The 26,817-nt window shown below is 39.8% G+C and overlaps 1 protein-coding gene across 6 annotated transcripts in view; it reads left to right on the top strand.

Moving 5' to 3' along the window:
• ERG (ETS transcription factor ERG) overlaps positions 1 to 26,817 on the top strand; it is a 152,645-nt gene that overhangs the window by 80,744 nt on the left and 45,084 nt on the right. The window contains exon 1 of one of the 6 annotated variants that reach the window (XM_075518623.1): positions 6,431 to 6,463. The exons of the other annotated variants lie outside the window; for them this stretch is intronic. Within the exon in view, the coding sequence (XP_075374738.1) occupies positions 6,446 to 6,463 (18 nt within the window). The 5' untranslated portion in view covers positions 6,431 to 6,445. Of the gene's footprint in view, positions 1 to 6,430; positions 6,464 to 26,817 lie in introns of those variants that run through there. 6 annotated transcript variants of the gene reach the window in all.

The raw sequence follows: 26,817 nt of genomic DNA, 5'->3' as shown, positions 1-26,817 counted from the left end.
AGTAAAAAGGAAAGAAGCTATTCAGGGAGACTGCTGAACAGGCGTTGTGAAAGTAAAAGACGTAGCGGCACTAGGATAGCAGAGCGTGCCTCTGGTCCCTTGGTCAGCCCAGGCTGAGAGCAGCGTTCTTGGTTTACCTCCCAGACAGCAAGATGGATTGCAGATCTGTTTACATAGGGAATATTGCAATATATTTCCTACATCCTAATGCTCTAGCGGATATGATATGAAAAAATCTGAGGGCAGGATTGTTTTTTAGAGTTAGTAGTGGTGTTTCAAACAGCATGAGAAATGGTCTCTTTGGAAATATTTTACATGCGTTTAGGTGAGTCCATGCATATTGAACATATTTCTACTACATCTTAGAAAGGAGGCAACAAGCAAAACAACTTTTTCTTTGGAAAGTCATCTTTGTTTAGGATGTAGTCTAATCACTTCTTTTGCATGGTCAGACCGAATCTTTAAGTCTGTACGGGGCCCTGTTGGTTTAAGTAGGCTTAGATCAGCATAGGTTGGATCCTTTGTCTCCAGTTTAGAAAGCTCTTCTCTAAAGAGGGAGCTCTTTAGTCCTAAAGGTAGAAGGCATTAAGGCAGTGTTTAAGCCTGTCTGTATTCAGGAAAGAACTTAAGCACATTTGTAATTCTAAAGCATGTGCAAACCCCCTGTTTTGATCAAGAAACTTAAGCACATGTGTAACGTTAAGCACATGCAGTAGTATTTTGTTGCTCTGTGGTTTCTAGATGCAGGCTTGAATGCAGAAGAAAATTCCAACAGAAAGGAGCCCAGACAAATTAGGGTGACAAGCTCGAGAGAGAAATTAAGGGGGAAAGGGAGTGTTAGGTGACTTGTGTGGATTTTTAATACTTTTTTGTGTTTTCATTCTGTTTGTTGACCAAGCCGCATTTTTTCAAACTCACACAGCATTATTTCAGACAATAGCACATAGTTGCCTAACATAACAAAAACATATTTTCTTTCTATTTAATCTTAACAAAATGCAGAAAAGAGAAAAATAGTAGAAGTGTTTGTACTATTTCTCTTTTGCAACTGGATGATGGTGATTTGATAACCCAATATTTTCCTTTCCTTACAATACCAAGGCTCTATCTTGCAATTGGATCGACATAAGCGTAAGCACTCAGAAATCTGCCTGTGGGTATTAGCTTGAAAGTCAAATAAACTTCATTGAATTCTTTGGCACAGAATGTGTGCCAATTTAAAATGGCAAAATCCTTACCAGGCTGTGGGCTCTGTAAAACTTATATAATAATAATTGAGCTCAGCAGAGTCTGATATTGCCTGCCTTATGCTTCCAAAAGCCCTATATAAATCAAGAGGTTTGTCTGTATGGAGGTAGGCTGGAGAAGAATCATTAGTAAAACTTGCTTGTGAATGAATTTGTTAGATCCCATCCACTGGAGAGCTGGAACTGATACTTTGAGACTCTCAATATATTTGAGAAAAAAACAAAATATCATGGGCTTAACTGGAGTGGAAGTCACCCAACTGAAACATTATACAACGCTTTGAAATTTCAAGAAAAAGGTTCTAATCTTTTGGCTGTCTTGCTCATTGTTTGGAGATGAAAAGGGAGGAAATCAACATCCCCATGAAATACAATTACTGTAAATTGCTTTCTTTTCATACTGTTCATAATGAAAATAGGAAAGTTACCAGAAGTTACCTACTCTACAGAAGCATAGTAATTCGGTGGATGTGGACTGCAAGAAGATATTCAGCAGTGCAACACTGGATTTCTATATGAATCGGCTAATGGAGAATATACACTATTGCACAGCAGTGCTGAGTCTGGATCGCTCTGAAGTGACCAGAAGTCATCTTTGCAGTGGAAGAAACCAGAGCTCCTTAAAGTAAACTATAAGCTCAAGCTAAACTTGTATGGGGAGTTGATCCTGTGGGACCTGAGGATCCAGAGCTGGGGGAAAAGCAGGGTGTCTGCTCTCCCCTTCCCAGTCTCTCTGTCGGGATCTGGAGTCTGCTGGAGGCATGCTCAGCCCCTTGGGCTGGCTGAGGAGGCCCTGAGGCTTGTGAGGCAGCTGGAGATGAGTTGGGATACCGGCCCAGCTGGGAGACACACCGCTAAGCTTGAAACAGCTTTGCCACATCCCGATTGCACCGGTCCTGTGTCACCCCGTTGTGTTCAGGGGTTTCCAGTCTGTGGTCCCCGTGGGGCACCTGGAAACGAGCATTTCCCAGGACCTAGTGGGTGGCAGAGCCGTTCTCGTTAGCAGGGGCGGGTGGATGAGCCTTTCCCGCGCCCTGCCTTGCGTGAGCTGGAGCAGTGCCTGCAGGACGAACGCCCGAGGGCCAAGCAGGCAGCGCTTCGCGTCCTCCGGGTGCATCTCTGGAAAAGTGCATGGCCGCGTTTCACCTTCTTCGGGTCAGGATAGGAGGGGAAGAGTGAACTGGGACTTACTGCTGTCATTGTGTGCCATTTGGAAAAAATGCATACCAAATGCCAGCAGTCATCACCAGTTACAGAACAAGGCTCCGATTTCCTTTTCTCTTCCTAAGGAGCGGGAGAGGAAGGCATTGGGAGAGGGTGAGGTCATCTGCCTCCACTAAATAACGCTATGACAAGCCACCGCTATTTCTTGTTCTTTTTTATCATACCAGAGTCCCTGGTCGGAGGGCAGGACCTTATTACAGTGGGAATTATCTACCCGGTGCTGCAGTGCTTTCAAGCAGCACGACCATGGTTTGATGTTGTTATAGGAAGCATTGAGAAACCATAAACCGGTTATAGTAGGACCAGCTGTTAAAAATTACAAGGTTATTAAAAAAATTAATACATTCTGACTTCTTTTAATTTTTCCTTTAATTTTTGAGGGTCCTATTTTCAAGCTTTTCTCTTCTAGCTGAAAGCTCAGAATCTCTTGACACCAGGAACTATGTCTTTTACAAAAACACAAAATGTTGCAAGAATCATTAGAGCAAGAGGGTTGTGCCAGCAGTGGATCCTGAGTGGTTCTTTACATGTGGACTTTTACACTGGTTGGTACTGTGGAAACACTTTGCCTTTCTTATTCCCATCCTTTTGTTTTGTTTTGTTTTTAGTTCAGCACTTCTAAGCAAGGGTCTGGGACAGGGACGGTATTTTGTTTGCACAGCTGGTAGTTTTGGGGTGCCCTGTGACTGCCAAGTGCTACAAAAGGACAAATAAAAATATAACACTGAATAAAAAATGATATCACACTCTGACCGGGAAGGGAATTGCCAGTGAAACTACCTCATTTTCGTGCATGGATAGAGCTGTGAAGTAAAGGAAGAGTGTGGAAAATTTAAGACTGTTTATGGCGTTCAGGCATTTGCTTTTGAAATGTATGTCTTTTTGTGACTTCCTTTCCTCAGTAAGAAAGAGGTGTCGAAAAGGAATGATTGTCTCCAATCTACTTGCTGCTTCTCTGAGAAAAAGAAATGTGCTAGATCAGATAGGCTAGAAAGTGTCACTAGCTCAAGAATCCAGGAATGAAGTTAATGGCCAAATATAGATGTGGTGTAAGCGGGGCTAAACTTCATTAACATATTTGGAGTTACACCCGCTTATACCAGGTCTGGCTTTGGCCCTGAATCAGCAATTCCCCAGTGAATAGACTGCATGAAACTAGTGCCGAATTTGGCCCATTTCATCTGACATCTGCATCCTGCCTCAAAGTGGCATGTCACACTTACTGCACATCAGATCACACCTGCCCAGGCAGTCACAGGCAATTGACTTTTTTGTTAAGAAAAAAAAAAAAATCAAAAAAATTTAGTTGCATATCATCAAGAAAAACAACATTGTTTTAGGACTCTTATCTCTTCACTCCCAAATATCCTGTTTCTTCGAGCTGCAGTGGCCAGGACCAATAGAAACCTCTTCCTGCCATTGGCTGACTTCATTTCCCAGAGTTAGCACAATCTCATCCGCTCTAAACAACCTCATCAAAACTTCTTTCTGGTCAGAGCGAAGCAATAATTATTATTAGCAATTATTAGCGATCAATAATCTTGATCACATTATGGCAAGCACTATTAAGGTAAGAAAGGGGTACCTTTTTTGTTGGAATTATTTTCAGTGGCGTGTTCTTTGGTTTCCTTTATCAACCTAGATAAGTTAGAATTGGGCAACACCCCCACTGCCACAATAGAGGACAACAAGATTTCCTTTGTACTGCCTAGTAAATTTCCTTTTTCCTACTCCAACCATCCGCAAGGCTTAAAAACTTCAAACTCGGAAAAAAAATTGGTTTTTTTAAATTCACTGTTCAGTGCTGTGGATTGCATATGCGAAGCCCTTTTATGAGAGCTTCTGAAATTTCTTGTAGGTATCATTCTGAAAACTTGGATGTGTTTGCGGATTGCCATAAGGGGAGAGGGTGTGCACTGGAAGGAAAGAAAGGGTTCCTAAGAGCACTAGCCTTTTGGATACTTTTAAATGTTTCTCTTGTTGATGGGGACACAAATACTAGCAAGCGGGAATGAGAGGCACCAGCTCTTGTTTCTCTCTCATGCAGGTGTTAATTATGTGCTTTTCTAGAGACTCTTGTCCTGATACTCAGGACCTTTATGAATGTTATTTTAATGGTGGCGGCAAGATCTCATGGGTGTGTTCTTTTTGTTTTAATTTTTTGGACAATAAAATTCTCTTATTGGCTTATAAATTGATCTTGGTGCATGGTTTGTTTTTTTAAGAATGACTTTGCTGAGTTTTTCAGGTTGTGTCACTTAGAAAGTTGAATAAATCTATATGATATGTCTGTCTATCTATCTAGTTTTTGCCTCTCTGTATGTTGCAATAGGTAGCAGTTACAGATATAGCAATAGCTGTGATTAATTGCAGAAGTATATAACTGTAACTAAACGCTTTGTGATAGTGAAACTAATTTTACGTAAAGAGCAAAACAGCATGTACAGTGAGGACTCTGCGGCGTTGTATTATCAGAGTTGGGATCAAGGTATTTGTTTTCTTCGTGGTATTGTGTATTTCTGTACTTTTCTAATTATGCCAGAGGTTTAGGAAGAGATATGGATAGCAGCGGTGCCTGGCCATTAGCTAAGTGGAGCTGCAGTTTGATTTCTCAGTAACTTCTGCTTAGATGTTTACATTTTAAAGATAATTTGATGCTTTTTGTTATAGTTTTTGAAATCTGAAAGTCTTGCCTGAAGACAATGTGATTAAAAAAACTAATGAACCTTCTCTTTTTGCAATCACTGATGCTTTCAGGAGGTTATCTATGGAGACAAAGATCTGAATCTCCTCTGCATTGCTGGCCAGTATCTATTATATGCTAAGTAGCTCCTGAAACAGCTGAGTTCCCTTAGGTTTTGCCGCGCGTTGCAGAGCACAGAGGACATGACAGACGTTCTGTGAAAATCTCGAGGTTCAGGGAGTCAAGAAGGGCTATGTGCTGAGATAGTAATGCTGTTGTTTTCATCTATTAATCAGAATGCACTGTCGATGTTGATGGGAATTTTTTTTTTTTAAATGATGGTACAATGAGAGTAGGTGTTGTATGCATTTTGAGGAGCTCTTATTATTTATTTTTTGATGTTTTGTGTTGGCCGACTTATAATAGGGTAAATGATTGTAAATAATATCTCATCATTATTATTTTACCTCCACCTTACACTTACAGAGGTGAGAAGATGCTGTGTGCAGCTGGGTATTATGCAGCCTGTTAATGCCATGCAGACAGCAAAACCTCCTGAGTGGAAAACTGTATATTTTTGTCTCCTCATCTGGGAGTGTGAAACTTGCAGGGGGAAACAGGCGCCTCAAAACATTAAGGATTTTGGTGCCCAGGGTGCTGGGAAGGCCTTCTTCTGAAGCAAGGATTTTATTTATGCAAGTGCAAAATGTAAAATGACTGGAAAGAAATGACAGGTGCTTTGTACTCTAGATGCAGGAAATGTACTCTGACATGAAGCTAAGCCAGTGCAAAGAGATTCAATTCCTCTTCTATACTGAGTACATAAAGAAGTCCTTTAACCGAGAGGTTTCCAAAATAAAGAAATTCCATTTGAAGGCCAAATGGGTGTTTGTGCTTTTGCTAAACAGTTACGTTTAGCAAATGTTTTTTGCAATTTCAATATAATGGCCTGTGTTGTCTGCTGGCAATGGGTAGCCCAGCTATCCCAGCGTAGGCAACAAGAGGCTGTGGCCAAGGAAGGTGGAAAGCCTTATCTGGGATCTCTGTGCCGGGAATTCACTCTCTTCTTTAGGGAAGCTGTGGAGTCATAAAATGTCAAAATTGGGTTGCAAATGGCTATGTATTTATTCATAACTGGGTAGAAATTGCTCTAAACGCACACACATGCAAAGGTGGCCTTCCAGTAAAACTTTGAGTCATCCTTTTCCTATCACAAGCCTGCAGACAGACCCATGGGACACTCAGGGCTCATGAGAAATCAGGCTGGCTTAACTGGGGCTAATCGGTATCTATGAGGGCAAGCATTTCGGTAAGTTTTCTGGCACTGGGGTTGACGTCATGAGCGCGGCTTTACCGGGAGATACGTCTCATCTCATCCCTTGCCCTCCTTCTGCTGCCCCATTCCCCTTCTCCCTGTGACGGGGAAAGCACCATGGTGGAGGCTTCTCCTGAGAAGGAGGACACAGCAGTGCCTTTTTCCTAGGCTCTGACATGGATGGCTTACTTTAATTCTGACCCTTACAGTGTAAGAACGGCCACCCTCACTCAGGCTGGGGACCTCTCCCTCTGACCAGGAGCAGGGCTGGCTCCCGTGGAGGGCGGCGTAAGAAACTGCAGAGAGGAGAGTGGGGGGAGAAGGTGCGTGCCTCCACAGCTAGGATTTTGGGTTCACTGCACAGTCAGGGGGCTGATATTTCTAATGCATTTGCTTCCCTATACCTGGTGTGCACATGGCTAATCTCACTGTTATGGTTTTTTGCATTTGAAGGATAGAATGTTTTTTGCAAGTTTTTCAAGCTTTTTTCAACAGTCAGGATTTCAGCAATAAGGTGACACGTTTCCTTCTGGCACAAGTAGTACCTGACAGGTATGTGCAGTAGCACAACGGTGCAGGGCACTGAAGCTGAAGACTATCAAATCAATACAACACTGCTAATTATAAGTAAGTGTCCCACTAGTTACTGTAAATACAATTTTAGAAAATATCAAAGGCTGCTGAATGAGGCATCTGTCTTTTTGGTGGGTTTTTTTAGTAGAATGGAGAAAAAATTACTCAAGTGTTACCTTGGGAAGAAGTAAAAATACTTATCCTGAAGGTCATTTTGGTTTTTTTCCCCATTATCCTATAGTGGAGGAAAGAACATTAAATAGAAAACTACAACTAGAATTCTACTTCCTTGCCATGTAGCAAGCCTTGTTATATTTCTCTCCCTGCCTGCCAATGCAATTATAATTATTCTTAGAAAAGCCATTCAGTAAGTTATCTTGACTTCACAATGACTTATTGATTACACTTGTGGATGGTTATTTTATTCTAATTTACTTCTAAATATGCGCATGTCCACTTTTTATTATTGATTTCTAATGTGCTGGTCACATGGAAGCTATGATTTCTGGGAGAAAAAGTCTGTGTATTTGATAAAGGACAGGAGAATCTTTGTGGTTTCTAAGGCTCAAAAGAGTATGGATATACTGATTAAAGCAGTATATAGTGGCAAGATTTTGGTTTTGGTGAGGAATCTTAGTCTGTGCTTCTCTCTCTAGTATTACTTTTCTCTCACTTTCTTTTAGAAAATCTAAGTACTCAAATATTTCTAAATCCAAGGAAAGCTGGAGACAGTTAAAAAAAAATCTATTCTTGACATATGGAAATGTTTAAGTCTTTGTTTAGAGGACTGCATCTGCACTGAATCCAAGAGAACTAATACAGTAATTTGTACTTCTGTTCCTTGCATTTAAAAAATTATAAAGATTATTCTCTTTTTGTTCTCATCTCAGTTAGCAAATGATTCAATGGTATATTTCACTTTAAGCCTCTCTTCCAATGGAAATACTTCCATTGGCTTTGGTGATATGGCACAACCCTCTGAAAGCCAAGCACACACCTGAGTGCTCTGGTGAATCAGAAGCAAGAACATAAAGAGTGCCTTAAACCACTTAGCCTGATCTTGCACTCCTTAATTCAAAGTTTCCACCAATGCCATGAAGATTTTGTTCCAATAAAGGCAGTAGAATCAGACCTATAATTATTTCCAGGTAAAATAGTATTTCCGACTCAAATAGAAGTGTACAATTTCAAGGAAGAAATAGTCGTATAAGAACAGAAGAAGATATTTTGGGGGTTTTTGTGTTGTTTTCTTTTGCTTTTGATCAGCAGTCATTTAACTCAATCTGGTTTGTGGCTACATATGCCAAAACGAAGTCAAATATAAAGATTTTGCTTTCCAGAATTAAGTCCCCAGGCAAGGAACAACAGCTGGAAAATGCGTATGTTTGACTGTCTGAGTTGGTTTGTTTGTTTGTTTTTTCTTAACAAGAACTATATTATCTCTTAACAAAATGTTTTTCAGCAAGTTCCACAAGTTACAAAAGGCCTTTCAGAAATAATGTTAAAAGAATCAAGTGCTCTTGGAGAATGACTTGCTGAAAGATAAACACAGAAGTAGTTTTGAGAAATGTGAATGCCAAAAGAAGATATTTATTTTCCAAGTGACAGTTTATAATCCAGTAAAAATATATAATGCTGTTCACTCAAAAAGAAGTAGGCTTCATAATGCAAGTTTCTAAATCAAGCCAGCAGAATTATTTTGAAAATCAGCAAAGTGGAGAAAAGAAAAAGAAAAATTGGGTTTGTATCACTTGTATTACCAATTTTAACAAAGTAAAAGTGATACAGTAGAAAATATCACGTGCAGTGCCAAACCTTGTCAAGTTAACAAAAATCTTTTCATTGACTGCAATGTGGTTTCTATCAGATTCATCGTTAACTATTTAAAAATTAATTTCTTTTGATAGATAATTATACAGTAGAGAAATACTAGCAGTTTTTCACATTGTCATAATGAAAAGCCAATGGTCTCACAAAATGGCATGTGTCCTGCCAGTCATCCTGCTGTCCTTAATATATATTTGTGTATTATAGAAGAAATGTTGACTGTGTTCAAAATGCTGACAACAATACAGAAATTTCGAAGTGCTTATATGAAAGAGGTATCAATCCTTTCCTTAAAGGATGAATGTATCTTTATGGTTGAAGGGGTTATTTTAAATGTTGTAAGCAAGCCTAAGGTTGGATAGTGCTGTGTCCCTCAATTTATCCTGCCCCTCCCTGCCCCCCTTAAAAGAAGGACTGTGTAATCCTGTAAACAGTTCATCACAGTGGACAGAGGGAGAAGAAGTGTCAGGAAATCTGGCGAGATTGAGGTTGCAAGCCTGTATCACAAGGAAGTTGCCTCTGTCCTTGGCATGCATCCTTAGGCACTGAGTTGCTGATTTTTACTATGCACATAGTCATCCTATCAGAAACATTAAACATTGCTTTCAGGAAAGGGATATTAGTTGGTAATAAACAAGTAGTATTAGTAATGGTTTTTAATAACTACTGTGTACAGACCAGTGATTACCACTTCTGGTAATTATCATGTCATAAATCAAATTTGTTTCAAAGTAAAATGAATAAAATGACAATTATTGTCATAAAAATGTCATTGAATATTAAAAGGTAAAAAAGAATCATGAGTAATAGCAATTATTTAAGGCTAGGCTGAAGGACACACCAAGCAATCATCCACATACAGTGGACCAGGCAAATGGTCTTTTGGAATGGTGGATTTTGGAAATTAATGAGTGGAAGGAATGCATACGCTATGATGTCTCCCTTCATTTGCAATGTATGTTTATTTGTATTGAGTGTGTATCTCAACTGTTGGGTGGCAAATGGTGTCACTAGGCTGGCGTAACCTTTTCACACTAGGAAAATATCTGACTTGCTTAGCTAAATGTATGTGTTGCCAGGCTAAGCAGTGCCTGATAGATGGGAAGGAAATAAAGGACAACAAATTACAAGGACTGGGTATATGCAAATACCTGCAGGAAGGGGTGGTGAATAACTATTTATGGGAAGTGGCAGAACTCTTTAAAATGACCTACCTGACTTGAGAGAGACGAGAGAGCGAGATACAGAGAAACAGTGCTATAACTGGGAAAAAAGCCACAGGAGACTGGAAATGTTTTGTTTGACAGATCCCTAATTACAGTTGTGCTGAGAGAAACAAGTAGCAGCATGTTAATTCTCCATGGAAGATTTTGCATAACTGCAATGCTAGCCTGTAATATTTTTTTTAAACCTCATTCTTTAGGGTTGAAAAACATCTTTTTTTAGATGATATGTTTATTACCTTGATAAACAGTAAAATGCTGCCACAGCAATTACCTTGATGATAAAGAGACTGTAGACAGATACTTCCTGCGTTCATTTCCTACCCAGATAAGTTGCCAAAATCAGGGACTACCAATACAGGAAATGCTTTCAATAGGAACTTCCTATCTGTTAATATCTAATTCACTGAAAAGATCTAAGCCCTTCTTGTTTGATATAAAGGTAATGTTCTGCCTGTTACTATTTAAACATTTAAGCCACAGTACAACACATCTGTTTGTGTAAAAATTTAAGACCAATGCTGTTACGTCGGACTATGAAATATCAGGGGTTTTCTCTGCAATGGTAGGAAGAGTGGCCCTGCATTTTACAATGCTGCAAATCAGGATGCTTCAAAATACATTGTCATTCTGTCAGATGAAGAGCAAGCAACCTCCCTCCAACTCCTTGTTGCCTGCATCATTTCCTTATTTGCATGCATCACCAAATAAAATACACGTTTCACTAGCCCTTGAGGTGGACTTCTCCAACAAATAGTTCAGAGCATGTTCTGGATATATTGAAGAGTCACGGCCATCTCTTGCAATCCACAGTAACATATATATTCAACCAAAGTGACTGAAATTTTGCCTCACTGTACAGAGAAATAAAACCATAACTAACCTGCATGTTTGAACTTCTGCTAAGAAAAAGAGAAACCTAGAGCAAAAGAAAAGTAAACAAAGACAGAAAACCTCCATTGCTATTCGTAACTTCAGGGTAATTGCTTTCAGGCACATGCATAGAATGAATGAGGATTTATGAAACCTGAAGTGAAATTGGCCAAAATGAAGTCAAAAGTATTTGGCCAATGGCTTGACTGGGGCCAGGCTTTCACCCAAGTTATGCAGGAGCTCAGCCCAAATTTTGTGCATTGTTTTGCCAATGATTCCCCTGGAGTCATTCCAGGTTTCTGCCACTGTGACTGAGATTGGTATCTTGGCCTTTCCCCATAGAGTTGAGTAGTCCTTTGCTATTGTGGCTTCATATATATCGTGCCTTTTCGTCTTTGAAGAATAGACCCACGTTCCATTATCTCCTCAGACTACTGCGGGAAGGGCAGTTGTTTAAGTTCATGTTGTGGTCTAACAGGCTGGGAATCTGAACTTGTATTTACAGACCCTTCCAGAGACTGCATCTCTTGGAGCTGTCTGACAGGAGAGCCAGTCCTGTGGGGACCTGACCCAAAAGCCCAGTTACTGCAGATGGGTTCTGCAAGCTCAAGCTAGTTTTGACAAGTAATTTCCACAGGGTCATGGGTGAAGAAGCTCTAGGAAGTTGCTCCTTGGCTTTGGGTTCACAGGGGTGTTGGGGAAATAGACGCTCTGTCCTGAAAGCAATGTTCCTGGGACGTGGTTAGCCAGCTCTTATCTACTTGCATACATTTTTATTGTTGTTAGTCTTTGGCGTATTCACATCAGCTTCCCTCATGCGTAAGGTATTCCCTTGGAAGTGCTCAAAAATTGTTGCTTTTTACTAATCAGATTAACTTACTAAAGTGGTGGCCAGAGACATTTTTCACATTATTTCCATACAGCCATTACCTTTTAAAAAATTTTCCTGCAATTTGTCATCAAGGCACCATTACACGTACCGTTTTCATGGAATTCAGAATCTGATTGTTTAGTCTACGTAAAGGGGGAAAAAAGAGGGGGATCCTGTGCCTTTAATGTTGTTTATAACGGTTGGACAGAGCTTGTCAGGTGAAGGTTAATTGCTCTCCAGTTAAAGCAGTTCTCTGCACAGATGGGTTATCAGGGCTGAACACTCGTTACAAGATTAATCTCATTTCCGACAAGACTTCCCTTTCCTTCAACTGATTTTTGCTCAGCCATTGGACCTGTCACCAGCCGTTAAAAGAAGGGTGGGTTACCTCTGGGATATTAATGCTTGTGTGCAGTGAAACAATACAAAGTGTGTGTCATATCGGTAGGGAACATCTTTAGGAGACAGCACATTTCAGTGCTGTTCTGAAGGTCGAGATTCATAAACAACAGAAACAATCAGGAACATTTGTATTAACCCTCTTAATGAACACAAACTCCAGCCGAATCATCCGTAGGCTCCTTTTTCATGTCCGTTCTCTTATAAATGTGGTATTTTTTTAGTTCCAAAGGTGTATTTTTGTTGAAAATTTTAGTCAACAAAATAGCCATTTGTGAGATGTGGAACCCGGGACGATGCTTCTGTCCAGTCAATTAACTGATGGATGTGGCCACTTCAGTTAATGCCTGTTTCAACGACAGGAAATATAGCATGGTGGCCACTCAGAGAAATTCAAACTTTGGGAGTTTTGTCTTGGACTGTACAGTAAGCCTGTTGGATTTTCCTCTTTCTCTAAACTGGAGTAAATCAGAACTGGTTCCACTATACCCAATGGGCTACAGAGGTATAAGATGGATGTAAAGTGAGAGGAGAACTGGGCACATCACGTTCTTAGCATAATATTGCCTTGCTAGCCAGGACTGCAGCAGATCTGCCAGTCCAGGGTGAACCTGAACGGCTGGATGGAGTGAGTTCAAGGAGGCTATGGCGTGAACACAAAAGTCTCACTGGAGTTTTGGGTTTATTTCAGGAGTTCTGATACAACCAAAATAACACAACTTGGCAAAAGTCTCTGGCTGCCAAGTTTCTTCCATGCAGCTTTAGTCAGTAAATTCCAAAACACTAAACAAATATTCAAGGCAACAAACAGGGTAGCTCTTATGTTTCCTCAGAGTTTCCTGTCCTGGCTTTGGATCAGCATGATCCTGTCGACAGTGCTGAGTCTCTCCATTGACTTCAGTGAATTTTGAATCAGGCTGGGGTGCCCCAGCCAAAAAAAAAATCTCTGTGGAGGGGCGCAGGCAGTATTCATCGAATGATCGTTGTAGATGTGATCCAGCCAACCCTACAGATGCATGCTGAACTGAAAGCGTCTGAGCTGTTCCACTGATGTTTTAGATTAAGAGTGTGCAAACATGCCTCATCATGCTGGGCTCTGCAATGGCAAGGTGACATCGCTCACTTTCTTTTTATTGAACTAATAAGACAAATCCAGCACATTTTATACACCTGTAGGGACAGAGGTGTCTGCACGTGTACGGTGTTAGACAGGTTAAGTAGTGAGGAGACTTATGTCCAGGGAAACATCAGAAAATCATGTTATTTCTTCTGATTTGGAGTGAAAATATAGGAAAAGGATACAGAGAGACAGATCATCGTCCTTGTCTGATAAATACACAGCAAAAAAGGCGTCCTTGTTCCCATGCATGGGGCTTCTTATAGTGAGAAGAATAAATTTTATGCATTGTTAGTAATATTGGTCAAGAAACAGTTATTCTCCTGAAAATGTTTCAGTGAAGGTCTTTACTGAAACCGTTTATTTTTAATATATGTTTTATAAACATTTAACAAAACTAACAAATTATCTGAAAAATAGTTTTTGTTAGAAAACTTCTATCTACAAGCTTCTGTCAAGTTCTTAATTTTCTTTTTTGTTTTAATCATCAGAGTAGTCTAATAACTTTACTGCTGAATTCTTAGGGTTTTTTTAAATACTGGCGAGATTAAAAATAGATTTTCCTTTGATTTAGAATCCACAGGTTTTAAGGAAATGTACTCACTAGAGTTATAAAGCTGAAATGAAAGGTAGACAGGAATTTAACCTCTGGATGTCATACTCTTCAGCAGTATGCATTCAGAGCCAAAGAAGTTAAAGTAAGTGGATTCCATTACTGGTTCTAATAAGATAGGAAAAGTGCATAGTAAATCTTTACAATCCCAACTAAGTCATTGGTGCTTTATGCCAAAGGAGGCAAGTTTAGTAGAAAGTCTTTAAATGGACCAGGTTGGAATTTTCAAATAAAAGGGTCCCTCGGGTTAGGTTGTTACGTCTCTGCTTAGAGCCCTGAATAAGGATCTTGATTTTCCCAGGTGCTGATCAACTTGAGAGTTCCCACTGTTTCTGCTCAGTGAGATGGATTTTTGAAGATGGACTGCTTACTCAGAATTGGAAGGTGTGGTTATGCCACTCACCTGCTTTCACTGATGTGAAAAAAAACCTACTTAGTCAATACTACCTTTCTAGAAAAAGAAAGGAAAATTGAAAGTGGTTAGATCTTTTTTTCCTAGGAAAAGTCTTTGTTTAGTGAAATAATGTAATTGAAAGTTAAAGAAAGACAGTCATACAGGAGATGAATTTGGGCAAAGTGGCTTTGCTGTACTCTTCTTTCTTGTACCTTCCTCCCAACCTGTAGTTTTAACCAGCTGAAATGCTAGGAAACTGCAGTTCTGCAAAACTTCTCCTGTATTTTCCCTTGCACCTTTAATATACAGAAACAGAGGCTGGTTTTGTTTTGCAAAGTAGTAACCATCCCCTTTTAAACTCCTCAGACCTTTGGTTTGATGGTGTTGTGTTAGGTTTTTGTTCGCATGGGTATCAATGACGTGCCTTCAGACAAAGAATTGCCGCTAACTATTGCTACTCATGCAATGCTTTTGCGTTTTGTTTTCTCACTTAAGATGGGAAGCTTTAGCTCCAAACATTCAAAATGGGATAACAAGGAACTACGGGCAAGTGTGTTGCAGATTTGACAACTACACCACCTTTTTAAAAAATGCATTTGAATAGATGTTAAAAATATTTTGAAGTAAAGCACAAGCTATAAAATGTATGTGTAAATTGTTGACTTTTAACTCATTCTGCATGAATTATTTCTCCGTAATGGTGCCCAGATCCTTTCCAATTAGCATGAATCTTCACTGTCTTCAGACTCACTCTTTTTTTTCCACATCTTCATCACATACTTAATCGAACATTTTAGAACCTAGACCAGACCATATTGAATTCCTAGTATGTTTCTCTTCTGAGCTCGGGCCTTCATAGTGTTGTTTCCCTCTTTCATAGAGGTTTTGTTTGGCCTCAGTCTCTGTCAGTCTCATCTGCTTCTTGGAGAATGCAGTTCTTGCCAACTCTCACAATTTTTATCAGGAGTCTTCTGATATTTAGCTGTTTTCTTAAAGGACAGTTTCTTAAATTATATGAACACTTGAAGTCTTCAGTTTTCATTGACAAAAGACTCTATAGTACTAAAGAATCTACCCTAAAGCCTTAAAAGCCAGGAGGCAGACCCAAAGTGCATTGCTCTTTTAAGTACTCTATTTCTGAGGCCTGACTTTAAAACTTTGAGTACTTCATGTAACAGGGCTGAACTCTTCACAGGGCAGAGACCCTGCAAGAGAACTACACACACCGCCTGGACGTTGCTTACCCGCTTCTTAAGGGGCTGCATGTGGTGTTAGTACCGCTTAGGTCTTGACCTCGTTCTATGTGCAGAGGTGGATCTCACACAAAACGAGTACCTTGTCTAAGGGGTCTGATGCAGATGAACGCTCAGTAACCTGGAATTTTAGGGTGTGCTTTTTAATTAATAAAAATAGTGAGTCAAACACATTTCTGGTCATGTTTCTAGTTTGTAAGCTGGGATTCAGATGGATTCTTGCCATCAGATGTCCAACATTAAGTCTTACTCCTGAAGCTGTAAAGAAATAAAGCTGGCAGTCTAACCTATTGGAGGAATAACATTTTCTGTATAGTAACTGACAAAAGCTTCAGCTCATTTTTTAAAATCTGAAAATATCCAATGTTTGTAGTATCACAAGTAAAGATAATGCACCTCTATATATCTTAGTAGCAATTTTCTCTCCAAATATTGCAATTTAGGGGGCTTGAAGGCTTTTATGACACTGGAAAGGATCAATTAAGCGGGCTGGTTGAGAGTAGGTTGCTTGAGAAAGGTCAGCGTTAAGTGGAGTGTCTGTGAGCCCCAAGGCATTGTTTTCCTTTTTTTTTCCCCTAGCTTCTCTTCTGTCCCTTTCCTTAGTGAAAAGAGGAGGACTCAGAGAAATTCAGAAGGTTGAATAAAACGATGAGTGAAAATGTGGCAAAAGGTTCTGTGTTAAAGTTTCAAGGTGCAGGTACGGAGCAGTGGGACGCAATATTGAAATTAAGGTGACAATAAGGAATGTTATAATTTTAGTAAGTAAAAAATATTCAGAATTCACGAGATGATGACATGAGCTTAAAAATCATGGCATTTCAGAGAATAATATATGTTATATTGTTCATCTTCTTATCTGCCTTTTAAACCTTGAAATTCACAATTTTTTAGCTGAAGTGAAAACTAACAGTCTCAGGTTTTCGGCTGACTCTAGAATTTAGGTTCAAAGGAACCTAAGGTTCAGTCAGTAAGATCATGAAAGTTGGCAACCACAGTTGTTAAAAAGGAAGCTTGATAAATCCTCAGAATTAACTAACTCTTTTAAAATCTTAGATAAGATAAAGTAAATAGGATTGGGATGATGCTGAACATGAAACTTCTAAGTTTGATAATGACACTAAAACTAGATGCTGAGCAGAAGCAGGAACAATGCAATTTGCTTCAAAATAATCTACAAACTACTGCATAAGCAACTGAAGCAATAACAATCAGTGCTGGTCAGTGCTGAAAAAAACAAAGTGAAAGGTGGGAAGACAAAATCTGTCAAGGAAGTACTTTGAGTCATGAAGTATCTAAGGATGACAAAGTTTTAGACTTTTTGAAATTATCAGCTTAGTATACAGGGGACACGAGGAGAAAAGAAAAACGAAGTCATTATACTCTGAATTTTCATGACAGTGAGTATAAACTGTAATCTCCAGTACTTCAGAGACCATTTACAATCACCAGATTTTAATCACCATTTTAATTGCTATTTACAATCACCAGAGACCATTTACAATCACCAATCACCAATTACCAATTACTTGTGTAAATAAATGAGAACATGGCCAAGCAAAGGAGAACAGAGGCCCAAACTTCCAAAAAAGTCTAGCTTTGCAAGCAAAGAAGTCCTACACAAAACACCACCAAAGTTTCTGGATTTTTCCTGTGAATTAGGCAAATGCACAGAAAATGCCAAGCCCAAAGTACAAGCTAAACATTTCCGCTTGCTTTTACAGAACAGTGGGCAGTTGTAGAAGACTCTTTTTTGTGCAGACCCTGAGCTGCTTTTATTAAATGTGACTGGGCTTAAGCAGTGAGCTCTGTTGCACCCTTCAGCCCCAGCCTGGCAGAGGTGCTGCGCAAAGGCCACTGCTATCCTATGGGACATCACCTCTGCCGGAGGAGTGGATGGATGGATGGAGTGGTGGCTCTGCAACGAGGAAATGCCTTCCTTTCCAGGCAAGTTGTGTCAGGGCAAAGACAAGCACTTCCCTACCTGCCTGGTACTTAGCAAGTGGCAGAGCAAGTCGCCTCCCTGTTCTAGGGGATGTGACGCCTGTGGTGGTCCCAGCACAGCTATGGAAATAATACACAAGGAGGAGTCCTCGGTTCGTACGTGTGAATGCGTTCTCCTTATCACACATACTGTTTGCAGGGCAGGTCATTTAGCAAAAGGCTTAGCATAACATGTCAGAGATTCATGTAAGACTGTTTGTAAACTCAGCTGGCTCAGAAAGAAACTGCACTGTGATTCTGTGATTCCCTAGTTTGTCCTACTGCTAAAAAGCTCCAACAGAGCTGGCGTGAAAAATGTATTCAACCAGCCACTGTGTTTTTCTAAGCTGTATCTTCTGTATTTGCTGTAGTATGAACGTGTCAATACCTATCCATTCTATCCCAGTCTGTTACCCAACGTGTTCACTAAATACCAAATGCTGCTTCTGTCTTCTTTGAGGTGACAGGAAATTTAATGCAGAAGCTCGCAATAGAAATGTTCAATGCCCTGACCTTCAAGTTTTGTTTTTCCCCCTTTCTCTTTTAGTATTTCTTTCTGATTTACTTTCTAAGCTTCCTAGAGCCTGTGGGTTTGCTGATCAAATGTCAAAACATATCTCTAAACTAAAATGAGTGTTTTTTAAAAGTTAGTTTTGTACACTGCTCAAAAAAACCCCACCTCATTTGTCTCCATATATTGAAGTCTTACAATGCTAAGTGATGGATAGTCTCTCATATAAATTGTAACCACTGTGGATATCTTCAGCACACCAAAGTCCTCATGAACATTACCTCGATTGCCTCTGATTTTCTCAGTTTCTCTGGTTGACTTTCTTGTACTCAATGCCTTCCCAGTGCTCCAGCCACCAGCAGCATCTTCCAGTCTCAAATGCTTCAGCCTATTTTTTAATCATCCACATTCTTTCCTTCTCTAGATTTCTTTGATCTCCTTTAGGACTACTTCATCTCTTCCTCTGTTTTCTTTTTCACTCAGATTGCCTTTTCTCTACTTTATGTAATCCTCAGTTGCCCTCAACTTCTAAACACGTTTCTGAAGGACAGAGCTGGTTTCCCACTGTCTGTCTCCTGCATCTTCACACAAACATCTTACACCCCTTTCCACCAGAAACACTTGACTCTGCAAATTTCAATACCTTGCTTGTATGGGAAAATATTTCCCTCTGAGTAATGAAAATACAGGAGGAAAAAAAAGTCCAAGCCCTTCCTATTTGTATAATCAGTAGCCTGCTAATTACTCTGTTTGTTGCAGGCTAAGTACAAGACATTTTGCCTTTTTTAATTCCCGTGTTGTAAGCCTAGTGGGAACAGAGAGTTATGTAGCACCAGTGAGTCAGAGCATGTTCTGTACATGCGTGATCTGATGGCTAATGACTCGGGCAGAGCACTGGAGGGAAGACTTTTCAGTTATATCCACAGATCCAGTGTGACTTGAAAAAATCACTATGTATGTTCAAGAACAGCTGCTTTTTTTCAGGTTCCCATCCTGAGACACTTTCACTGTGATTTTCAGAGCTTTTCTATTTCCCACAGAATTGGTAGTTACTAACCTCTCTGCACTTTTAATCTGGTGTGAAATGGGACATTATACTGCTCAGCTGCTAAAATTTCATAGGCTGCCACAAAGCTCAGTTAATGCTGAAGTTGTTCCAGTGCTTTGAGAAATATCTATAAATTAGAGGCTGTTTGCTGATATTTACAAATAGTTCTATTTATGTCAATAGAAGTGCTCATATAAAAGATCAGTGTGGAATGCAAAATCTTTAGCTACCAAGTTTTAAAATGAGTTGTGTAGTTTGCTTTGCAAGAACTGATGATTTCACTGGCACCTAAAAAATATTGTAAGAGTTAGAAAAATATCCTCAGGGATTGTGCTAGAAATAGAGAGTCAGGAACCTCGGACTTTGAAAACTGCATAAATAAGAACTGAATTTTCAAATAACTGATTAAAAAAAATTATTTGTGCATGTGACAAATGTAGTATTTAGTGTACTCAACATACAAAGCCTATTTGTAGAAAGAGCAGAATACAAGAAGATGTAGCAGGAATTTTAAATGTTTCTAGCGAATGTTTTCTTCACAGTCGTGACTGAAGTCTGAAGCTTCACAGGTTAATAAACAGCTTTAAAACATGCCTGGTCAGTGATGAAATACTCAATATGAGGAAGCAAAAATCTTCCTGAAGCCTTAGATCTGTTTTCCATATTCTTACAAAAGAGTTGGTTTCTGAAGATCTGTTTTCCATTTCAGTGTTACTGGAAGTATCTTATAAGAAAAGAGTTCAGAAACCTTTTATATATTTAAAAGACATTCAGAAGAGTCAGTGTTCTCTTAGTAAAAGCAAATACATATTTCTGTTAACTCTGACGGAGCGAAATTATTTCACGTTGAACAATTTAAAATAATTTTGGTTTGGTAAAAATAGTGTTTGAAATCCTCAGCAATCAGTTTGTATTTGGCTGGCTGCAGAATTAGTCTTGAGAAATTCATGCTTTGAACAGATGCCTAGTAAATCATGGATACCTGAGGCTGGACACCTACATGTATATGTGCATCGTAATTATTTGCTTGACTAGCAAATGTATTGAACACCCGCAACTACAAAAGCCTCGTTAACTGGATGTGTTCCAGGTGAATTGAATGATATACTAAGAAAACTCTAAAACTTTCCTTGGTCAGATTCCAGTCTTCAGTCTGTCAGGCTCTCAGAGGAAAAATAAAACATAAAAAGCCCACCTTCCTGCTCTCATGTCAGGTGCTCTTACTGACTTACTGTTGCCTTTGGCTTACCACAGCTGTTGACAGCTCCTGACATTATCAAAAGCCAAGCCCCAGCATTGCAATAGGGCAGGAGGACTCTGCACACGAGGGGTGAGAGCCATCTTCCCTTTGGTGGGACATGATATGTTAGGGAATTTGCCCCAGCAGCAGCCTGCAGGGACATTCCCTCCCACCCTGCACAGGTATCTATAGCAGGGAGGGTTTGGGGCTGACGGGGGGGTGCAGGGGGGCACTGTCATTACCGCACATTGCATTTGCTCCTGCATGTTCTCCCCACTGTGAGCTCCAGAAATGGTCCTGGGCAGTCAAAGGGCATCCAAAAGTGGAGAGATCCCCCCAGTTTCCCCCTTGCCACCATGATGTTGACACAGAGAGGGAGATCAGCTAGAGCACAGCCAGAGAAAGCAGCTGCAGAAGGAGCCCGGACAGGGTTGAGTCGTTTATATGGTTTTAGCTGGGCTTGCTCCAGACTGTGACGAACAGCTCTTTGCTCTTCCTTCCCCAGTCTTGTCTTTTCACCTCCACTCCAATTCTTGCCTGCCTTGCATAGTAGCCTTTCGTTTTTTATTATCTTCTGCATAGCTCATTCAAATTGAATAATAACCTCTGGCACAACTGTGAGTCACATTGGTCACACTATGCGCTTAACTTGGGCTTTGTATCAATTTCCCTCTGCTTGTGTCCCTTCTGTGTTAGCTGCAAGCACTTTGTGACGAGGTCTGTCTACTTCTTTGCCTTAGTCCCATGCCCAGGATAGCAGAGTCCATTTCTTTCTTGCATCTAGCACTGCATAACGTTCATGGTTAGTAAATACTATTGAGGCATGTGAAAGGTCCTTTTTGCTGCAGTACCATGGCAGTTTTGAAATCCACAGTAGGAAGTCAGCACATCATGACATGAGTGTTGCCCCATATCTCCTTCTCTGTAGAGTACACCTTTCGTGGTAATGCCAGGTCTTGCTGACACATGGTAGTGTTTTGGACTGTGGGTTTTAATTGCAAGTGATTGCAAAGTCTGTGTTTTTGCATCTTTTATCAACAGAAAAAAGAAGAGAACCACATTTTTTCACTGCAAAAGCAGTGTCTCCGTACCTAAAGATTTCGAAGGTGGTCAGATTCTTGATTTGGGGAAAAGCATTCCAGCTGTTGTGTTGATTCTACAAACGTTTCTTTCTTACATGCATAATTGTCATGGACAGCAAGGCTAAAATAATTTGTTCCTTATTTACTTTTATTCCTTCTTTCTGCTTTTATATCCTTGACAAGCCAAATACAGAAACAGGATTTAAAAACGGCACGGTGACATTTATCATTGACTTTTATCCTATGTGTCTCAATGAGTGATATGCATTATACCTATGGGAGTTTAGTGTATGGGTTTTCTTGGTTTACTGAATACCGGGAACTTTGGAGATTGCTCGGGTCAGCCGGGAACTAAATCAACATGATCTTCTGGTTTTCCCTTCTTACAGAACGACATGTATCATTTTGCTTTATTTAGTCCATGCTTTCATTTTATTAGATTGCAGAGAAGCATAAATGGTGTCTGTTTACATTCCTTACTGATTCAACTTGAAATTATGACCAAGTATGGCTTGAGTAGTCTATAAAAAGATAGGGTAGTTTCTGGCTCTCAGACATATAAAGGTGTTCCTGGAAGCTCAAAACCCAGAGTGCAAATCAGTTAGCCTTCTCGATGATTTTGAAACCTCAAATCCTTTGAAATAGTTGGCAACTTGCCTGTTGCATATTTACAGTTACACAACTCTTCCTCTCTCTGACTTTTAAAAGTTCCTCCTTCCTTTTTTCTTTAAGTCCCTTGGCAGCATCAAAACAGCTTCTCTCCCTCTCTCTCAGCCTTTCCCCTCTCCCCAGCCCTCCCCCTCTCGCTCTCTCTCTCCTTGGTATGGCACATTGTTCTGTGGAAACGGGTTGTTTTGAGTTCACACTTTGTTTTCCTGCTGTTTTTCTGGGAAGCTGGACGTGGCACAAAAGATACGGGAACGGCTTGTAGGAAATGGGTTTGTTTGGGGAAACAATAAAAGAGAAACAGCCCGCATACCTCTCCTGTATGTTTGAAGGCATAACGTACAGTATAGAAAGACATTTCAGGGGTCATTGAAAAATACAGTCACTATCAGACCTGCAGGGCATGGTTTTAGTAGGAGTGATAATGTTGGTAATCACTAGTTCAGAAGAGATACTGCTACAGGGAAGAACTGCAGGATTTTTCTTGTCGCCACATCAATGATCACCACGTGCATTTTCCGTTTCTTCTTCACATCTACAATTAAAAATGGGCCACAACCTATTTCTGCTGCATACTAGATTCAGCAGAAAACATGGTCGCAGAGCCACAAGTTGCACAATAAAGGTAAAGGTTGAATTTGTGAGGCAGTTCTCCTAAAAAAGGGAAAAAGAATGAAAAAAGTTGAAAATTTTCTAAAATAATTGTTTAAGTTCTGTAATTTTGGATTGCTGATTTTGTTTAGAAAGACATTCCTTAAATAAAGTAAGAAGAATTCAATTTAAAAGTAAAACCACAGGTGCAATTGGGATTAAATTTTTTTTGAGTGTCACAAAGCAAATTTTTTTGTGTATGTGAGGGTTTCTTGTTGGTGGTCTGTTTTGTTTTGTTTGGGGACAAATAAAGAACATTCACTCTAACCTTTGTCTGTCATAGGTATGAAACAACATTTTTCTTCTGATCTGTTGGCTTGTCTACCTCTCCAACTGCGATATATCTAAAACCATACCAGTCTCTTTGACTGATCTCATAGTTAATGTTTGAGCTAAAACAACAATGTTCTTACTTTATACTGGTTCAGCAGAGCGGGTTAAATATGCTTAAACATAAGCACGCACTTAGCTTTATTGCTATTTTACTAAGCACTCTCCTGTGTTAATCTTTGCACGCACAGAAATTACTTAATACTGTGGCCTTCAACCCCGTATTAATTCATTAGTCATGTTTTGTGGCAAATGACTAAAATAACGTGTGCTGAAGTATGAATCAAGATATTCATTATAAACAATTATAGGAAAGTATGTTAGGCTATACTCTGTAAAGGTTATCGTGACAGGAAGTCATATTTTACATACACAGTGGGCATACTTGGAAAGTTCATTCTGAATTTAGAAAGATTACCCATCTGAGCAATATTCCATATGCTTGTAAAATGGGGAATACCATGAGAAGCATATCATACTATATATGTATATAGTCAATGTATACATGGAAGATCCACAATAAAAGGTGGCTGAGGAAAAGGAAGGGAAACTAATGTAAACAAAGGACTTTCTGTTACAGTGTTGTGCAAAATGGAAAGCACTCTTAATGTAGTGAATTTTTAAAAAGCAATAGCAATTTGCATTTTAATTCCAGTGATCTAATGCAGAGAAGTCAGTCAAAAATATCAAGAGAAATACATTTGGAAGTAGATAAAAACATCCTTACAAATAAAGATGGCTTAACGGGTGTTTGCAAAAGCTATCAAGCAAGGAAATTACTTTAATAAATGTTGAATGTGATAAGTGTTCTCTAAATAGGAAGGTGAGAATTTTAAATGTGTATGAAGGTGAACATAGGGGAGCATCTGAGGCCTTGTCAGCCTGCTGCAGCGGGGAAGAGGATCTCCAGCTCCAGGGGGTCCCTGAGGAGGAAGCTGAGCTGCAGGAAAGCAGCTCCGCAGGTGCCCGAGATCGGTTCCCCCTCCCTCTCTCTTGGCTGATTGCCGTGCCTGGCTGCTGGTTTGGGGGGACCAGCCAGATTTAACAGGTAACACGCTCAGTGGACACCCTTTTGTTCTCCCACGATTTCTTTTAGGGTAGCTAATATTACATTTGGCGCTAAGATCCCCCATAACCACAGTCTTTCCAACCAGAAAGCGAGCGACCTGTTCATGGCACGCACGTGTGCGCACGTGCACAAACACCATACACGGAGGCACTACAGGGAAGTGATGGGTCACCCAGAAGTTCAGTTCATGGCTATCATCCAAGTGTTATTTCCCTAATGCTGTTAGGCATTCATAAAAACCAAAAGTTCATTGGAAAGGAAACCGATGTGGATGCTTTTTCAGTTTTACCCCTAATATTTAATTCTTTCATCAATGCAATGGCTGTAAAGGTCTCTTCATTCCTTCCTATACATTTCTCATCACTTTGCTGATGAGTTTGTCTTTGGTGCATAGTATGCCTTAGAGAAAAGTATTTTAAAGCCTGAATTATTTTTACTTTAAAATTTGTTCAGAGATTGATGACCGGATTATCTAAAAATCTGTGCTTGTACATATACTTATGTATATATATATATAATGTGCATATATAATTATATATACAAATACATATGTGGTGGATCAACCCACCACAGTTAACAAATATTAAACTTAGTATAAATGTAATGTGTAGTCTTGTAGTTTTGGCTAAACGGTAGGAAAAAGAGCTGCAACTGTTACCCTCTTCTGATAACATGGGACAAATCTTTTGAATAAGGCAGAAAAAAATCACGTGGTATCTTTATGTTAAGAATTTTCTCAAGAAAGTTACCAAAACCAAAGTACCAGGGCAGTTACCATAGTCAAGCAAACCCTTTAGTTCTGGACAGTTGACTAACTCAAATAAACATGCAGTAATTCTTGAAGACATCCCATTCAAACCGCTGGGGCTACCCATGATGCCAAAGATGTTAAGAGGAAACACGGAAAGGATAGGATTGCATCCCTAGAAGGGGATTGGTGTCTGGTTTTGGGCAGTAGTTTTGGCCCCAAGACTCTTTCTCAATATTATTTTGATCTATTAGAAGTTCATAGCAGGTGTGGCATGCAGCCTCAGTTCCCTTCCAATTGGGCTGTGGGCAACTTTACAAACCTGCCACCTGTTTTGCCAAACGAATCTTTGCTTGAAAGATTGCTGGGAAAAAAACCCAGATGTTTATATTTTTTAACAAAGTAGAAGGATGGCTGCTCCTTCAGATTAATGAAGTCCTATACTAGAAAAGCAGGGTGGAAGCAACAGGCTAGCCCTCGTCTGAGGTAGAAATGAAAAGGAGTTTTATATCCAAGTTTTCCCAGTTTTCTAGGCATTTGAAGCCCTAGAAGTTAACAGCCAAGCATGAAGGAGGAAAAAACGTCAATCTTTCAAAGTTCATAATGGACAATACTATCAAGATGAAAAGGAAGAAAAGTCCATTGTATTGACTGAAAAAATAGTCATTCAAACTTCAGTGTTACAGCTCTTTATATGGATGGAAGTGCTAAAATAACCATACAAAGCTACAGTTTCTTTAAAAATGCGTATACAATATACAATCTGCAGGATACAATTGTATTGTTTTTAGCATTGGTGAATTACGGTTGACATAATCATTCAGGAATATGTATTCTGAGCCCAACCGATCATTGTGCGGCTCCAGCCCTGCAGCCGCCTAACCCCGTTCGTTCAGCTACTGGTACAGCAAATAAAACCTAGTGTTGCCTCAGCCTTTAAGTAGTTTACCAGCACTCTACTCATGCAGAAGAAAACAGAACTGGACTCATCACTGTATAGCACCAGATAGTCTGCTTTATTCCCTAGGCTTTTTGATACAGTCATGTGAATTTTGAGGTCTGCTTTCATTCAGAAGCCTGGTGCAGTTCTTCAGTGGTTGTGCATGGGCAGAGCTGTTTCCAGGCATACCCCTCCTGCAGTCACTCGGGCACTGAACGTGCACTGAAACGGGTGCAGGACGGAGGCTGTCATCACTGCATTTGAAGAAGCCCACTGTGTTGCTTTGATGGTGGCCAGGGCATGTGACATGTATGAAAGAGTTTCCTATTTCCATTTATTAACTCTTGGTTTGGAGTTAAACTATTCATTTGCATTTTACTGTCAGATAAAGACTGCAGGTGAAATAATTGATTGTGAAATGGCATCTCTTTGAATCAGATGTTCATGGACACTTCCTGATTTCTGGAAGTTAGTGGTTCATCAACTCTACTCGGTGTGATAATCTTAGTGTGTGAGATGCAGGGTAGTCCCAAATATGGTGCAGAGCTTGGCATGAGGGAGATATGTTTTCTAAGCCGAGACCCATTTTTAGCCATTCTTACCAAAGTTTTCCCATCTGCAATAGTGGACCGGTGATTTTTTTCTTATTTTATGAAGCACTTGGAGACTTGGAGTTGAATGCCTCGTGCTACAAATACTAGCCTATGATGAAAGGAGGTGATAAAAATAGCTTGGGCAAAAATAAGGTTTGCTGACATTTCAGGAATGACAGTCTATATATTAGCACCACAGTCTACATTTGAATTTATAATGTCTCAGAATTTGTTCATTAAGACACAAAATGTTAAACCTTTGGGCTTAGCCATCAGGCCCCTGTCCTAGTGAAGCCAGGAGAATGACTTACACAAAGAGGGCTGCAGGATCCGTCCTTAAACATCTG

Source organism: Mycteria americana, chromosome 1, assembly GCF_035582795.1.
Source record: "Mycteria americana isolate JAX WOST 10 ecotype Jacksonville Zoo and Gardens chromosome 1, USCA_MyAme_1.0, whole genome shotgun sequence".
Lineage (NCBI taxonomy): Eukaryota > Metazoa > Chordata > Aves > Ciconiiformes > Ciconiidae > Mycteria > Mycteria americana.
This window is presented reverse-complemented; position numbering and strand designations above follow the sequence as displayed.